The 14,041-nt window shown below is 36.8% G+C and overlaps 1 protein-coding gene across 1 annotated transcript in view; it reads right to left on the minus strand.

Annotated features, from left to right (window-relative positions):
- The window catches only part of LOC123523015 (importin-11-like), a 57,335-nt gene that overhangs the window by 26,067 nt on the left and 17,227 nt on the right, over positions 1-14,041 (minus strand). The window contains exons 8-12 of the mRNA XM_053549417.1: positions 13,123-13,193; positions 10,805-10,898; positions 10,368-10,460; positions 8,970-9,122; positions 8,190-8,230 (exon numbers count right to left, since the gene is read on the minus strand). Of these exons, the coding sequence (XP_053405392.1) occupies positions 8,190-8,230; positions 8,970-9,122; positions 10,368-10,460; positions 10,805-10,898; positions 13,123-13,193 (452 nt within the window). The remainder of the gene's footprint in view (positions 1-8,189; positions 8,231-8,969; positions 9,123-10,367; positions 10,461-10,804; positions 10,899-13,122; positions 13,194-14,041) is intronic.

Raw genomic sequence — 14,041 nt, forward strand, 5'->3', positions numbered from 1 at the left:
TAAATAAATGCAAATAACACGAAAATATTACTTACGTTAGAAATAAGATGTTTTAAAGCTACATTAACAAGAAATATAATTTTATTTCATATTTTTTTTTATAAGAAATTCAATAAAAAGCAAGATATAAGCTATTTTAAACATCGCTGTTGCCATGGTTACTTTAACCTTTAAGAAAAATAGGGTATCATGTAAAGTGCTTGGCATTTTGCTAATAATATTACCCAAATATTCCATGTTGGCCATTAACAGAATGGCACTGAAGCCGTCGAAAAACACGTTTCCATACATAGTTGTTCAAAAATGAGAGAAAAATACGTTACCATGGAAACACAAGCCCCGCGACATATACATTTTAAGCTTATATTAGAAAGCTAACACGCATACTAGTAAAATTATCAATTATACAGACTTCTACGGATAACTATGAAACCAAAGTACACTAAAGAGTGTTAAATATCCGTATTTTCCTTCTTCGTTTAATATGAAATACCTTTTGAGGGTCATGTACTTCAAACCTGGATAAAAAATGTACTTGAAGGGACAGAGATAAACGAAATTGAGATTCTATCAGTTAAAACATTAAATTACACAAAATACAAAAAATTGCTGCGGTTCAACTAATCTGAATTTACCCTGGTAACAAGGTAAAACCTACCTCCTTAAGATGCAACCCGCTGACTTAAACGCAAGAATTCTTTGAAATTTGGCCAAAAGTTAAAGATAAGAAACTATTTTCAAGACAATGATTGCTGTGACCTAAACCTGACCTTTTCTGTGTGTATGTGTGGGGGGATGGGCTAAGATTACACTGACATAATTATGGTCACAAAATAATTTTTCCAGCCTTCTGATGTTGGAAGAAGACAGGAGGAGCCCATCAGGGCACTGTTGCATGCACCGGGCATGAGCGGGCAAGTAGGTAGAACCACTCATATTTCATAAGCCTGCTGGAAGACATCCTCCCTTGAATTCTACATCCAACAAGCAAATTCGATGAATTGGTATCCCCCGTCGAAAGGGTTTGTGGTGAGGAATGGCAAAAAGATATATCCGGCAAATAGTTAAGGATGTTAATAAGAAGCAAATAATTTCATTAGTCAAAATCAATTTAACAGAAAACAAATGTTTAACTAGAAAATGCTTTTGTAAAAAAGTGCATGTCTCCCCCAATGCAAAGTCCTATAGGCAAGAAGTCAATAGGGGTCAGGAGCGAAAGTCAAAGAGACACTGATGGTTGGCTGCAATAGGGATCATCTACATGTCCAATCATCCCGCAAAATTTCAACACTCTTGGCCTAGTGGTTCTCAAGTCACTGTTGAGGCTTCTGTGACCTTGACCTTTGATCAAGTGACCTCAAAATAAATAGGGGTCATCTACTCTGCATGTCCAATCATCCTATTAAGTTTCGACATTGTAGGTCAAGTGGTTCTCAAGTTATTTCCAAAAAATGATTTTACATGAACAGGCCACTGTGACCTTGACCTTTAATAGACTGACCCCAAAATCAATAGGGGTCATCTACTCTGCATGTTCAATCATCTTATGAAGTTTCAACATTCTGGGTCAAGTGGTTCTCAAGTTATTGATCGGAACTGGTTATCAATGTTCAGGCCCCTGTGACCTTGACCTTTAACGGAGTGACCCAAAAAACAATAGGGGTCATTTACTCTGCATGAACAATCATCCTATGAAGTTTCAACATTCTGGGTCGAGAGGTTCTCAAGTTATTGATTGGAAATGGTTTTCCATGTTCAGGCCCCTGTGGCCTTCACCTTTAACAGAGTGACCCTAAAATCGTTAGGGAACATCTACTCTGCATGACCAATCATCCTATGAAGTTTCATCATTCTGGGTCAAGTGGTTCTCAAGTTACTGACCGGAAATGGTTTTCAATGTTCAGGCCCCTGTGACCTTGACCTTTCATAAAGTGACCCCAAAATTGTTAGGGGGTCATCTACTCTGCATGACCAATCATCCTATTAAGTTTCAACATTCTGGGTCAAGTGGTTCTCAAGTTACTGACCGGAAATGGTTTTCAATGTTCAGGCCCCTGTGACCTTGATCTTTAATGGAGTGACCCAAAAATCGATAGGGGTCATCTACTTTGCATGTACAATCATCCTATGAAGTTTCAACATTCTGGGTCAAGTGGTTCTCTAGTTATTAATCAGAAATAGTTTTCCATGTTCAGGCCCCTGTGACCTTGACCTTTGACAGAGTGACCCCAAAATCAATAGGGGTCATCTACTCTTCATGACCAATCATCCTATGAAGTTTCAACATTCTGGGTCAAGTGGTTCTCAAGTTACTGACCGGAAATGGTTTTCATTGTTCGGGCCCTTGTGACCTTGACCTTTAATGGAGTGACCCCAAAATCGAAAGGGGTCATCTACTTTGCATGTACAATCATCTTATGAAGTTTCAACATTCTGGGTCAAGTGGTTCTCTAGTTATTGATCGGAAATGGTTTTCCATGTTCAGGCCCCTGTGACCTTGACCTTTGACAGAGTGACCCCAAATTCAATAGGGGTCATCTACTCTTCATGACCAATCATCCTATGAAGTTTCAACATTCTGGGTCAAGTGGTTCTCAAGTTACTGACCGGAAATGGTTTTCAATGTTCGGGCCCCTGTGACCTTGACCTTTAACGGAGTGACCCCAAAATCAATAGGGGTCATCTACTCTTTATGACCAATCATCCTATGAAGTTTCAACATTCTGGGTCAAGTGGTTCTCTAGTTATTGATCGGAAATGGTTTTCAATGTTCGGGCCCCTGTGACCTTGACCTTTGACGGAGTGACCCCAAAAACAATAGGGGTCGTCTACTCCAGCAGCCCTACAACCCTATGAAGTTTGAAGGTTCTAGGTCAAATGGTTCTCCAGTTATTGCTCGGAAATGAAGTGTGACGTACGGACGGACGGACGGACAGGGCAAAAACAATATGTCTCCTGGGGGAGACATAATTAAAGAGTACATAATAAATGCATGATACTTTGATCCTGACTAAAGAATTTATTTTAAATGGGATATGCTTATTGTAATAAGCTTAGCTTTTAAAATTAAATGCAGTTAATTGAAATGTGAGCTTGAAGTTTAACTGGAACGAAATGTTGTCTTTGAGTGGTTTGGCACCAGGTGTTGCTGTTTAACATATACATTTGAACTTAAAAGAGCAGATGTCCTTGAGAGAACACAGGTAAGATATCTTGAACATGGCTGAGGGCAAGGTTTGTGCAGTCACAACTTAACATGTAATGTTGAAGGTTTGAACATTTAAAAAAAAAGAAAAAAAAAAAAGGAATGGAAATATATATATATGTATATAATGTATATATATAGATATATGTATATATATTTTTTTTAGGGGGTGGGGGTGCAGGGGAATGGGAGAGGAAACAAAAGTTCACATGCGGATTATAAATATTGATTGAAAATTAAAAATGAAAAATGAAAAAAAAAAAAAAAAAAAAAAGTTGAAGTTGGGTGGGGGGGGGGGGGGGGGGAGGATACATGACATGATCAGTTGATCAGTGGTTGGAGAAGTGAGGTGGGGGAATGGTACAACTTGGAAGGTTTGAAAAAAATCTAAAATAAGAAAGGTTGGGAGGGGGAGGGGGTGTAACCAAGGCAAGTGGGTGACCAGGTGTGGGTGCGCAACTTCACATGTTTATAATAAATGTTCACAGAAAAGAATGAAAGAAATTTAATGAAATTCTGCCAAATGGTAAGTTTGTTATGTACAAATATGTGGATTTTTAGACAATTAAACGGCAATAACTCTGAAGTTACAAAAGAAAGCCGTACAAAATTGTCTGTGCACAACCACATTATAGTGCTCTAAATTCTGTTAACGTTTCATAGTTCTAGGTCAAATGTATCAAAAGTTATGATGCAGAAATTACCATATCTATAGATCTATAGTACCCTATATAGTTAACACTAGAAACTTCTAAGGGCCATAACTCTGGTGTTACTTGGGCAATCTGTGTGAAACTTGATGGGCCCCATAACCTCACAGTGGTAAACATGTATATGAAGTTTGTTTGAAAAAAAATCTAAAATAAGGAATGATTTTTTTTTTTTTTTGGTGGGAGGGGGGGAGGGGTCAGGGGATGGGGAGGAGGTGTGTGATCAAGGTAAGGGGGTGACCAGGTGTGAGTACACAACTTCACATGTTTACAATAAATGTTCATGGAAAAGAATGAAAGAAATTTAATGAAATTCTACCAAATGTTAAGTTTGTTATGTACAAATATGTGGATTTTTAGACAATTAAAGGGCAATAACTCTGAAGTTACAAAAGAAAGCCGTACAAAATTGTGTGTACACAACCACATTATAGCGCTCTAAATTCTGTTAAAGTTTCATAGTTCTAGGTCAAATGTATCAAAAGTTATGATGCAGAAATTGCCATATCTATAGATCTATAGTACCCTATATAGTTAACACTAGAAACTTCTAAGGGCCATAACTCTGGTGTTACTTGGGCAATCTGTGTGAAACTTGATGGGCCCCATAACCTCACAGTGGTAAACATGTATATGAAGTTTGTTTGAAAAAAAAATCTAAAATAAGGAATGATTTTTTTTTTTTTTTGGTGGGGGGGGGGGGGGGGGGGGGGGGGGGGGGGGGGGGGGGAGGTGTGTGATCAAGGTAAGGGGGTGACCAGGTGTGGGTACACAACTTCACATGTTTACAATAAATGTTCATGGAAAAGAATGAAAGAAATTTAATGAAATTCTACCAAATGGTAAGTTTGTTATGTACAAATATGTGGATTTTTATACAATTAAAGGGCAATAACTCTTAATTAACAAATAAATCCGAATGAAATTGTGTGTACACAATCACATTATGGTGATCTAAATTCTGTTTAAGTTTCATAGTTCTAGGTCAAATATATCAAAAGTTATGATGCAGAAATTGCCATATTTATAGTACCCTATATAGTTAACACTAGAAAGTTCTAAGGGCCATAACTTTGGTGTTACTTGGGCAATCTGACTGAAACTTGACGGGCCGCAAGAACTCATAGTGGTGAACATGTATATGAAGTTTTAAATAAATATTCCCAACCATTTCCTAGATATGGCTCCGGATGGACGGATGGACGGAAAGACGGACGGATGGAAAGACGGACGGAGGGACAACGCCAAAACTATATGCCTCAGACTTTCGTCGGGGGATAAAAAGAGGTTTTGAACTCATATTCATGAGAGGAAAGTGATTCAAGGTCAACAACATTAACCCTTACCCTGCTAAATTTCTATAATCAACTTGTCCATCTTTCAATTTGGACAGTACCATTAACTGTTAAAAGGGGTGCTTACCAAACAAGAGGACCATGATGGTCCTGAATCGCTCACCTGTTCCCACATGACCCAGTTTCGAGTATGACGTCGTTTTTTCTATTATTTATCATAGTGACCTAGTTTTTGATGGCATGTGGCCCAGTTTCAAACCTGACCTAGATATCATCAAGGTGAACATTCTGACCAATTTTCATGAAGATCCATTCAAGGGTATGGCCTCTAGAGAGGTCACAAGGTTTTTCTATTTTAAGACCTACTGACCTAGTTTTTGATTGCAGTTGACCCAGTTTCAAACTTGACCTATATATCATCAAGATAAACATTCAGACCAACTTTCATACAGATCCCATGAAAAATATGGCCTCTAAAGAGGTTACAAGGTTTTTTCATTATTTGACCTACTGACCTACTTTTTGAAAGCACTTGACCCACTTTCTAACTTGACCTAGATATCATCAAAATGAACATTCTGACAACTTTTTATGAAGATCCATTCACAAGTATGGCCTCTAGAGACGTCACAAGGTTTTTCTATTTTTAGACCTATTGACCTAGTTTTTGACTGCAAATGACCCAGTTTCGAACCTGACCTAGATATCATCAATATGAACATTCAGACCAACTTTCATACAGATCCCATGAAAAATATGGCCTTTAGAGAGGTCACAAGGTTTTTCTATTATTTGACCTCCTGACCTAGTTTTTGACCGCACATGACCCAGTTTCGAACTTGACCTAGATATCATCAAGGTGAACATTCTCACTAATTTTCATGAAGATCTTGTGAAATATATGGCCTCTAGAGAGGTCACAAGGTTTTTCTATTTTTAGACCTACTGACCTAGTTTTTGACCACACATGACCCAGTTTCAAACCTGACCTAGATATCATCAAGGTGAACATTCTGACCAATTTTCATGAAGATCTTGTGAAATATATGGCCTTTAGAGAGGTCACAAGGTTTTTCTATTATTTGACCTCCTGACCTAGTTTTTGATGGCACATGACCCAGTTTCAAACTTGACCTAGATATCATCAAGGTGAACATTCTGACCAATTTTCATGAAGATCTTATGAAATATATGGCCTCTAGAGAGGTCACAAGGTTTTTCTATTTTTAGACCTACTGACCTAGTTTTTGACCACACATGACCCAGTTTCAAACCTGACCTAGATATCATCAAGGTGAACATTCTGATCAATTTTCATGAAGATCTTGTTAAAAATATGGCCTTTAGAGAGGTCACAAAGTTTTTCTATTTTTAGACCTACTGACCTAGTTTTTGACCGCACGTGACCCAGTTTCGAACTTGACCTAGATATCATCAAGGTGAACATTCTGACCAACTTTCATAAAGATCCCATGAAAAATGTGACCTCTAGAGTGGTCACAAGCAAAAATTTACGCACGTACACACGCACGGACGACGGACGCTGCGCGATCACAAAAGCTCACCTTGTCACTTTGTGACAGGTGAGCTAAAAAAGATACAGACTGAATGGCGAACAGTGCAGATCTTGATCAGACTGCATGGATGTGCAGGCTGACCATGACCTACACTGGTTGCAAAGGCAGAATCAGTCATGTCCAGCATAATAAGGGTTAACCATTTGGCCACAGCGGCCCTAATTTACCTAACAGACCCCAAATCATTTGGTTTCATCACCAACTGACCTTTAAATGAGAGGTTATCTACTGAATATGCAAAATAAAAATATATTTTGACTTATGTAAAAACATTTATCTTACACAGATTGAAGGACCTGCAGTTACTAAGCAAGTCAAGTGGTTTGCAGTCACGGACTTGTCCAAAGTAACAATGGTGTGGGTATATAACATCCTAAGACAATTGAAAAACTAACCTTATTAAATACAACTAAGAAAAATGATGACTATGGTAATGTATTTTCAGTTAACTAAATAAATCAGTTTGGCTTCATTTCATGTATAAACGTGTCTTTTGGTACCATGGAACCTATTCCGTATTTCAGTACAATAGTTCAGATTACACTGGTGATTAGGGAAATTTGGGGTACTACACTTTGCATATTCTACTATGAATAGGCTCTATCACATACAGATATTATTCTGCTTGGTTAAGTTCTTTGCTTCAAATGGATTTTCTAACAAATTTGTTTCTCTAAGGTGTGATATGCTCCTTACCCTAAAAGCATATTTATACTGATTCTTACCCAAAGTGCATTTATACTGCTACTTATCCTCAAAGCATATTTATACTGATCCTTACCCAAAGTGCATTTATACTGCTACTTATCCTCAAAGCATATTTATACTGATCCTTACCCAAAGTGCATTTATACTGCTACTTACCCTCAAAGCATATTTATACTGATCCTTACCCAAAGTGCATTTATACTGCTACTTATCCTCAAAGCATATTTATACTGATCCTTACCCAAAGTGTATTTATACTGCTACTTACCCTTAAAGCATATTTATACTAATCCTTACCCAAAGTGCATTTATACTGCTACTTATCCTCAAAGCATATTTATATTGATCCTTACCCAAAGTGTATTTATACTGCTACTTATCCTCAAAGCATATTTATACTGATCCTTACCCAAAGTGTATTTATACTGCACTCAGAGCATATTTATAGTGATCCTCACCCAAAGTGTATATATACTGCTCCTTACAAAGTGTATTTATACTGATCCTTACCCAAAGTGTATTTATACTGCTACTTATCCTCAAAGCATATTTATACTGATCCTTACCCAAAGTGTATTTATACTGCACTCAAAGCATATTTATACTGATCCTCACACAAAGTGTATATATACTGCTCCTTACAAAGTGTATTTATATTGATCCTTACCCGAAGTGTATTTATACTGCTACTTACCCTCAAAGCATATTTATAGGTATCTCCTGCCTCCTCTTGACCTAAATTGAAAGAAAAACACATTAATTAAATGGGCAGACAAAAGTCAAGATTTCAAAAACATTCAAACTGAGAGAGAGAGTAGTTCAGAACATACATTTCAAAAATTGTGAATGAGTTTATTTCAGCTGATGTCTTTGGAAATATTAGGTAAAGTACATGTATATCTAAATTTTACATCACAGTTCTATTGTGCAACTAAAAATTAAGGTAGTGGACCAGTTATGACAATCAACAGTTTCTGTGACAATTCATATTCTCTCGTCTGATATTTCGTCACTCTTTGGCAACAAATGTAACTAATACAAGAAATGGTTTTGATAGCAATCGGAGAATACCAAAAATGCAAATGAAGAAATTGAAATCGAACAGAAATTACTGATTTTCATTACAGATCCACTACCTTAAAAGATCTCTTCTTCCTATTTCAGGTGATCAACACTTTTTCTTATGCATACTTATAAAATACAATACTGGTAAATACTTTTCAGATCTTATTAGCCTTGCAGTCTTGTTAACAGAGCTAATACCATAAAAACCATAAGTTATTAATGCTATACAAAAGTAGAATTTGATTAGTCCTAATATACAAATCTTTTCTTAACCAAGCATAACTCGCATTGAGTAATACAGATAATATTCATGTGATATTCCAGAAAAAACGCAGATCAAAATCAAACAAAAGTAAAAAAAAATAATCAAATTTTAGATGTATTTGTCCAACTTAGCCTTGGAACTTACAGAATTCCTCAGGATCAGTATCCCAGGTAGACAAGTCTTCGTGATTGAGAAGGAAATACTGGGAAATCAGTCGATGACAAACCTCGGTCAACATATCAAATGTGAAGAAAGCTCCTTTTATCTTATGGGCTTGCACCTTGATACTGTCCGATTCTGAAATATCAATATTTTGTGATACAAGATGTCAAGATATCGCAACTGGACGAAGTACAATAAAAGGTTATGTACAGACACAATTGTGCATAAAAATGAAGTTTTTTCTTGATATATATATATACTTTAGATATACTGTAAAAGCACATATTTTGGCTGGGTCAAAGTTTTGAGTATGTTCATGTGGTTTTTGTGAAATTTGCGAAATTGTAAAAATGGTATCATACTTGAATTTGAATTATACTAATGGTGAATATCTACGTGAGGATTATTTTTTCACCAGATGTAGGGCCTCGCAAATATAGCGAAAATTAAACCCTTTTGAAAATTTCTGCTTTTACATACGTCATTTCAGAAGTCTGCATATATACTAATGCTCGGAAATGTATACAAAGTTAAGAATGGAACAGATCTGATATTAAATCCAGTTATTTTTCACGTATGTGAATCGCATAGACTCATTCAAAGCATTTCAAGGTTTTGAGTTATGTAATGAATTACTTCAAATTGTCAAGTTACCTGAATGTCACAAATTTCTCGAAATGCAACTGGTACAGAAAATGAGTGACTGCATAGTTTAAAGTCAAATTTCTACTACAGACCACCTCCGCAAATAAAGATCACAACCTTTCATTTTTCTTGGTTGAAGGTGGTGGTGATTGTGGTGGGGTAGGTTTAAATGGCACACATTTTTTATGTCACTTGGCTACTCTGATGCTTTTCATGACAGTCCGGTGCCCTTCCAGGCATAATTTCAGGCACAAAGGCCAAATACATGCGCACACACACACACGGACAGTGCGATTTTAATATCGAGGGGTGAATGCGAAAGAGTTCTAAGTGCATATAAATAAAGAAGCACTAAGAACTCTTTCGCATTCACCCCTCGATATGCCCACCTTCGGGGTCATAAAAAGATTTATTACTCTGTAATATTAAAAAAAAATAACAAATGCAACACAAATTTTGACCCACATCTTTTCATTGAGTATGTATGGCGAGTGAGGTTGGGTGGACGCGCAACAAAAATTCTTCATTTTAAGCTAGATTTCAAACCCAAAGTGGTGATGGGCAAGTCATTTGAAGCCAGGGACCGTAATCACTTGCAAGGCTACCTCCTAAAATGTCACCATTTCTTCTCTGTAACCTATAAACATTGCTAATTTACCTGTTGTGACAGACGACCCGTTTACAAAGATTACTTGTTTTCATATTATAAACAGATGACTATATACATTATCTTACCTATTTCATGTTTGCCAGGTCTGTAGGTATCACATAACAGTATGTTTTTCATCAGGTTGAAACTATTCACAGTAAATCTCTCGTACAACAATCCTGGCAAAATAACAAAAGAAAAAAATTATACTTACAGTCAAATGTTCATTAAATTGAGTGATTAAACTTTTTGCAGTAAATATTGCTTCAACTGATAAACCGGCAAACCACATATATTAGTCAACAATAAATATCAACTTGTGTATAGAGCATTATCAACTGTTATCCTGTTGGTGGCAAGTGATTCTGCTTTTGCGACCAATGCAGTCTGATCTTGGTCTGCACTGTTCGTTATGAAGTCAGTAAATTTTCAGTGAACACCCCTTCCAATAATAAATGGTACTGCCCAAATTCAATGATAGTGTAGTCCATTTTAGAAATTTAGCAGGGTAAAGGTTAACTACCTGCTTGTGAGAAGTTATATCTGACAACAAACTGCAGTGTTCTCTGTATAAACTGCATATAGCAGACTGGGTGGTGTTCCAGAGAGTCCAGTAACTGCAAAAATACAACATTTATTCTGCTTCATCATAAATCAAAATATAAGAAATTAAAACAAAAACTCTGAAATGTTTCACAAAGGCCTTATTTATAATAGAATACATTGCATTCAAATACATGAACAATAATGTAGGGCAAGTAAGTCAGCCATTTAAATTGTTTTTAATTTACAGATATGTACTGGCATCCAGGCTCGAAAGATTGAAACTACTTGCCCTTTGCCACTGTAGGTTTTGAAACCCCACTCGAGGAGTAGAATTCTGTTATGTAAAGAATGCACCCAGCTGGCTTATCGAAGGTCAGTGGTTCTACTCAGGTGCCTGTTTGTGCCTGAAAGAACACTAGGATGGACACCTTAGGTCTTCTTTAACCATCTCAAGCTGGAAAGATGGCAGATGGTCGAAAATTGTCTTAGTGTGGCTTAAAACTCAATAAAAATAAAATTATATTGTTATAATATTCGCATTTTTGTAGTTAAAATTATGACAATAAAAGCCATGGTTTTTCCATCTGTCAGTGAAAATTCATAATAATGTTGTTAACAAGAACATTGCTAACTAAGGAAAAGTAAAACAAGAGTGACTGTCACAAAATACGCCCCTCATCGAACTTGATCTAATTCAAGGGGCATAATCCAAGAATGTCAGGGGCGATTTGGGTGGTTATCATACTTGGCCAAGATATTATGCCCACAAACATTGTCAGCAAGTTTGGTGAAGATCGGATGAAAATTGTTCGACAGAGAACAGACAAGGCTAAATCTGCAGGTTTTTGAGTAATTCAAGGACAACTTGGCTGAGATATTATGCCCACAAACAATGTCAGAGAAAGTTTGGTGAAGATTGGATGAAAATTGTTCGACAGAGAACAGACAAGGCTAAATTTGCAGTTTTTTCGAGTAATTCAAGGGTCATAATCCAAGAATGCCTGGGGCAATTTGGCTGGTTATCGAATTTGGCTGAGATATTATGCCCACAAACATTGTCAGCAAGTTTAGTGAAAATCGGATGAATACTGTTGGACTTGGAGAGCGGACAAGGCTCAATTCGCTGTTTTTCAAGTAATTCAAGGGCCATAATCCAAACGTGCCTAGTGCGATTTGACTGGTAATCGAAACTGGCCAAGATATTATGCCCACAAACATTGTCAGCAAGTTTGGTGAAAATTGGATGAAAACTGTTGGACTTAGAGAGCGGACAAGGCTAAATTCGCTGTTTTTCAAGGAATTCAAGGGCCATAACCCACGAGTGCCTAGGACAATTTGGCTGGATATCGAAATTGGCCGAGATATTATACCCACAAACATTGCCAGCAAGTTTGGTGAAGATCGGATGAAAACTGTTTGACTGAGTGGACATGCTTTGGATGCTGACCGCCTTAATTAGAAACAAGTGGGCCCTGAAGGCTCTAACCACTCACCAAACTTTTTTCCAACATACAATTGTAAGAAACAAGTCGAAAGATTTCCTGCGGCCAGAAGTTATACAGACCAGATATTGTTGATAGTAACTTATGGGTGAATAACGTACTTGTTTTGTTTTTATTATACCATTACGCTTTAATGTAAGAAATATTACTCCATTCTACATGATTTACAAGTAGATATATGAACTATGTATTTCTTAATTCTCAAAGTTATTGTTTTGAGCAATTTCCCTTTCATGTATAACATAACTTTAAGCACAACTGGTTGCATTCCTTGACTATTGGAATACTTTACTAGAGCTTTCACAAATGTGATTCATGTCTTCACCTGGACTTGCTTGACAACAGAGGACCATAATCTAGGAAACTGAAGAGCAATTAACATAAAAACCCTTATGCACAATAAGGTATCAATATTGATCATTGCTGTAAGTTTGAATAAATTATATGAAATAATGAGTGAGGAATTCAGGTCACAAACATTTCTCTATATATCATATAGAGTGCTAGCTATATTGCAAAAACGGCGTTCCATAAATGTGATAAGCCACTCGCATATCGGTAAAAAGTCACATGAAATCACCCAGTCTCCATGTGCTATACTACTTGTTGCATTCCAATAGGCCGCAGGTAATGATAAATTTTTGAGACAATGCCAATCCTAAATCCCAGATCACTCTTGGAAGTTTTTTACAATTGGTAATTTTAGATCTTTTCCTATCCCTAGGTAAGACTTTAAAATCTTGTAAGACCTTAAAATAAACTTTATACGGTTTGAAATGATATAAGTACTTACGACTTTGGTCAAGATGTTGATCATCTTTTCACATTTTTCAAGCATTCTGTGATCACCCCATAAACTTTGCCCTGTAAATGATATCACATTTCAATATTGCATGCATTGTTTCATACAGAAGATTTTTGTTTTTAAATACATAAAGTACATTGACACTTTCTTATAATTTTCATTGTCTCTTGTTTCCAAGTAGTGACACTAACCTTACTTGACAAGATCAATAATTTCAATTGGTAAACTTATTTATCCCAAGAAGAATCGAAGTATGGATGCTTATGAAAAAGCACCTTGGCCTCCGTGGCCGAGTGGTTAAGGTCTCCGACTTAGAATCACTTGCCTCTCACCGATGTGGGTTCGAGCCTCAGTCGGAGCGTCGATTCTTCATATGAGGAAGTCATCCAGCTTGAATATGGAAGGTTGGTGGTTCTACCCTGGTGCCTGCCAATGACGAAATAATGCACGGAGGGGGGCCTGTGATCTTCCTCCACCATCAACGCTATCAAAGCCCCCACATGACCTAATGTTGTGTTGGTACGATGTTAAACCCAACAAAACAAACAAACCTTGCACTCAAGTATAGTGCATGGCCAACAAAAGCCCTGATAAAAATTAGTGCTGCTATAGTGTCATAATTCCAGGGCACATTCTCTTTGGGGAATTTTTTGCAATATTTTTTCAGGCTTACTTCCAACAATAGTTTAGAAATTCTACTACATATTATCTAACCCTAATAATTAAGACAATTACTTCCGTGGTTTTGTAAGTTTGCAATTACATACTCTGTAATGGACCTACACAGAAGAGACATGTTTAGATCTGTGGACAACACTAAAGACTGTTAAAGAAATATCTGCCATGGTTTCTGAGTGCTCCTATTCTTAGTGTGTTTTTATTCTAAGAAATGTTAAATTGACCGAAC

This window comes from Mercenaria mercenaria, chromosome 8 (assembly GCF_021730395.1).
Source record: "Mercenaria mercenaria strain notata chromosome 8, MADL_Memer_1, whole genome shotgun sequence".
In the NCBI taxonomy this organism is placed as follows: domain Eukaryota; kingdom Metazoa; phylum Mollusca; class Bivalvia; order Venerida; family Veneridae; genus Mercenaria; species Mercenaria mercenaria.